This window comes from Sinocyclocheilus grahami, unplaced genomic scaffold (assembly GCF_001515645.1).
Source record: "Sinocyclocheilus grahami isolate Dianchi unplaced genomic scaffold, SAMN03320097.WGS_v1.1 scaffold164.1, whole genome shotgun sequence".
In the NCBI taxonomy this organism is placed as follows: domain Eukaryota; kingdom Metazoa; phylum Chordata; class Actinopteri; order Cypriniformes; family Cyprinidae; genus Sinocyclocheilus; species Sinocyclocheilus grahami.
In genome coordinates, this window is record NW_015505343.1 from 417678 (window position 1) to 421231 (window position 3554).

The following is a 3554-nucleotide window of genomic DNA, read 5'->3' on the forward strand; positions in this document are numbered from 1 at the left end:
TCGGTCCTGGAGGGCCGGTGTCCTGCAGAGTTTAGCTCCGACCCTAATTAAACACACCTGAACCAGCTAATCAAGCTCTTATAGGCATACTAGAAACTTCCCAGCAGGTGTGTTGAGGCAAGTTGGAGCTAAACTCTGCAGGACACCGGCCCTCCAGGACCGAGTTTGGGCACCCCTGCTGTATTGCACTGGGTGAAAAAAAACATAGAAACTACACTAAAGTGTTAACAAGCAAATGTGAGATAAAAATGCATTTGCTGAAGCAACAGTGGCTTTTTAGCTTATTTCTTTATTTAAGCTTTAAGGCTCTTAAAGAGTTATTGTGATTCATGTTTAATGCAACTAGTAAGTGCAATGCTGTACCGGGTGCGCTACAGAGCAAGTTTACTACATTAGAAAAGCCATATAGATGGAACTGGTTATGCAATGCAAACTTCAAATTGTATTAGTTTACAAATCATGTGCTATGGTAAAAATGTTTTGAGGTCATAACATAGTATTGTGCAAGGAACTGCATGGAATTAAGTCATCATTAATTGACAATCTGCCGCTGTAATCATAATCTGCATGAAAAAGAAAAAAAAACTTGTCTGTGTTTTACTGCCACTATTGTTCATTTCAGCTGGAAACTGCAGTGAAATTTGTGTAGGCCTGTAGGTACGTTTTTGCAAACATGTAGGTAGAGGCACATTTTTGCAATTAGCCTGTCTTGACAGTCCCAATGAAAGCACACAATGTTGATTGAGTCTGTATTGCAATTTTGATAGGAGACATAGATACCTTCAAATTCAGGAAGCTAGTAGCTAACAATTTAATTAGCTTTAACTAGCTATAAACATATGGACACTAACTTGGACTATCTTGCTCAGCATGATTCTCTCCTTAATCTAAAAGAGCTACAACTGACCGTAGAAGAAAACAGTTAGCTCTCACTATGGTCAGCTTATGAATGCAATGCATGCTTTTGGTGCATTCAAATTTGTCTTTGGACGCATTTTGCAACAAATCAAGCTTGCATAGCTAGAAGCATTCATATATCAGGGTTTAGACTTCCTGTCATCAACACTGCTAAATGCAAAGGAGGAATTTTACTGATGCTGTAAACAACAGATCACTGAGACAGCCAATGAGAAACTTCAGCACTGGCTGAATACAGAAGCAACTTTATGGAATGTCGACCAAAAAAAAAAATCTGCATACAAATTTCAAGGCAGCCCGGAGTTCATCTCCACTCCTGAATTATCTATTATGGAAATAATAATGACTTCAAAATGAGTTTAGGCAGGTGGCAGCTGCCTCTATGGCACACATGTGACCTAAATAGGCTAGAGGCAGGGAAAGAGTTGAAGAGGCTATTTCATGGTGCTATATGAACTCTGTGTGATATCGAGAGACCATTTATGGCTATTGTTAAGCCATTTTAAGATGGTTGCACATTTAGGTGTGTGTGTGGGATATATATATATATATATATATATATATATATATATATATATATATATATATATATATATATATACACATATACACACACACACACACACACACACACAATTATTGACTGAACAGGTTTGAGCATCATATTATAAACCTGTGCAAAAGTGGCACTGCTGTCAAATGTGACGTTACAGACGTTGATGTGAGTCATCTGAAAGCGTGTTTAATAAAGCAACAATTAAAACCTGAATTATATTCCGTGTAATTATATCCGATCAAGCATTACAATTAATTGCAGTCTCATTATTGTGACCATGACAACAGGAAGTACTGTCTTGATATTTCTATGGCAACATAAAGGCACGGGGTGAAGCGAAAGCACTCTGAAAGGCCTCGACTCCATTAAAGCGATGAATCAGGGTTTGTTAAGCCAAATGGATGACGTTCTGGCTCCGCGGTAGCATCTGGCATGAGAGCCTGCAGGTGTCCTGGTCCATTTCTAAATGAAATAGCCATTGTTGATTGGCTGTCACTGTAAATCAGCCATCAGCTAGAGTTATTTTTGTCTATTCTCTTTTATTAATGTTATTTACTCTCCCAAACTAAAAAGGAAAGTGCTTCTCACAGGGGAGAGAGGAAAACAATGGATCTCTTGCCTCCGATAGACCAAGCAGAAGGGACTAAGAGGGGAAATCCTCCGGAAAACAAGTCGTCGTTGGACCCTCTGTATGACACGCAAGATGTTTGTTGGGTTTTTAATATAAGAAAGGCATGAGAAAAGCTGTATATGGTGCTGAATGTTCAGGAAGCTGTGAACAGGAAGAGGAAGTGAAGGCCGTGTGATGTGACTCGTCGCTCTCAACAGCTTCCAGGTTTTCTCACCTCAAGCAGCCGGTCTCCGGCCTTCAGACGGCCGTCCTGGATGGCGGCTCCACGCGGGAGAATGTTCTTCACATATATGGGGGCGGAAGCGCCAATCGGGACGTCTCTGGAGGTGATGCTGAAGCCCAAGCCCTCCGGACCTGCAACACCAAAATAACAAACAATACATGTGTACATGAACCACAGAGTCTGCCTACAGACCAGTCTGGGAGGATAATCTGACCTTTTTAGGTTGTAAAATGTCACTTTTTCATACTATGTTCTTATATTTATTTATTTATTATTATTATTTTCTATATTGCATTTTATTTAAACTTTTCTTGAAAAATAAAAACTTCCAAAAAGGCTTTCATTTTTATATTTTCAGTTTTCATTTTCACTTCATGTTGGTTTTAGTTTTAGTAGTTTTGTTATGTATATAATATTATGTTTTTTTTGTTTGTTTGTTTGTTTTTTTCACAAGATTTGGAATATCTTATGGTTGGAAAGATGTTTATTTTTTAGTTTGGTTTAGTAATTGTGTTATGTTTTTCTTTTTAAGAATTTTTTTAAAAGGTTTTTTGTTTTTAACTTTAGTTTTCAATTTCATTTTAGTTTAAGTTTTAGTAACTTTGTAATGTGATTTTGTCATTTTTATAAGTTAATTTAGATAATTTTAGCCATATAAAATCAACATCAATATAAAAAAATATATCTAATAACTAGGGATGCACGATATTATCGGACCAATATCGGAATCAGCCGATAATGGCTTTAAATGTAAATATCGGGATCAGCCTGATATGAAAAATTATGCTGATATGTCTTGCCGATAAGAGGAATATATTAACTCATATGTGCACAGGGTGTGCTAGCAATTAGATCACGTCAGCATTGTGGCTCATTCTTGAAGCAAAGTTTTGCCTGAATGGTGATTGGATTCACTGTTTTGGATCCCTGCATTTAAACTGAGAATGCACATACAGAATGACGCGTTCGGTGTGTGATAGAGTAAACAGTGATAGCACGTTCAGCGGCAGCCTAATGCCCGCTCAGTAAGGAGTTTTAATTCCATAGGGGGCGCTGTTGGCCTACTTCTAATAAGATGAAAGCAAAATACACCAAAAATTATTAGACTGTGTTTATGATTAAATAAAGCAGTAATTGATGCCATAAAATGAGTATGTTTTGATTTAAAGGTCAATTTAAGAAAAAAAAATCACAAACATGATATTTAAATTAAATAATTATATATA

General features: G+C 37.0%; 1 protein-coding gene across 1 annotated transcript in view; it reads right to left on the bottom strand.

Annotated features, from left to right (window-relative positions):
- The window catches only part of pard3aa (par-3 family cell polarity regulator alpha, a), a 515464-nt gene that overhangs the window by 258480 nt on the left and 253430 nt on the right, over positions 1-3554 (bottom strand). The window contains exon 10 of the mRNA XM_016282712.1: positions 2320-2459. Coding sequence (XP_016138198.1) covers positions 2320-2459 — 140 coding nt within the window. The remainder of the gene's footprint in view (positions 1-2319; positions 2460-3554) is intronic.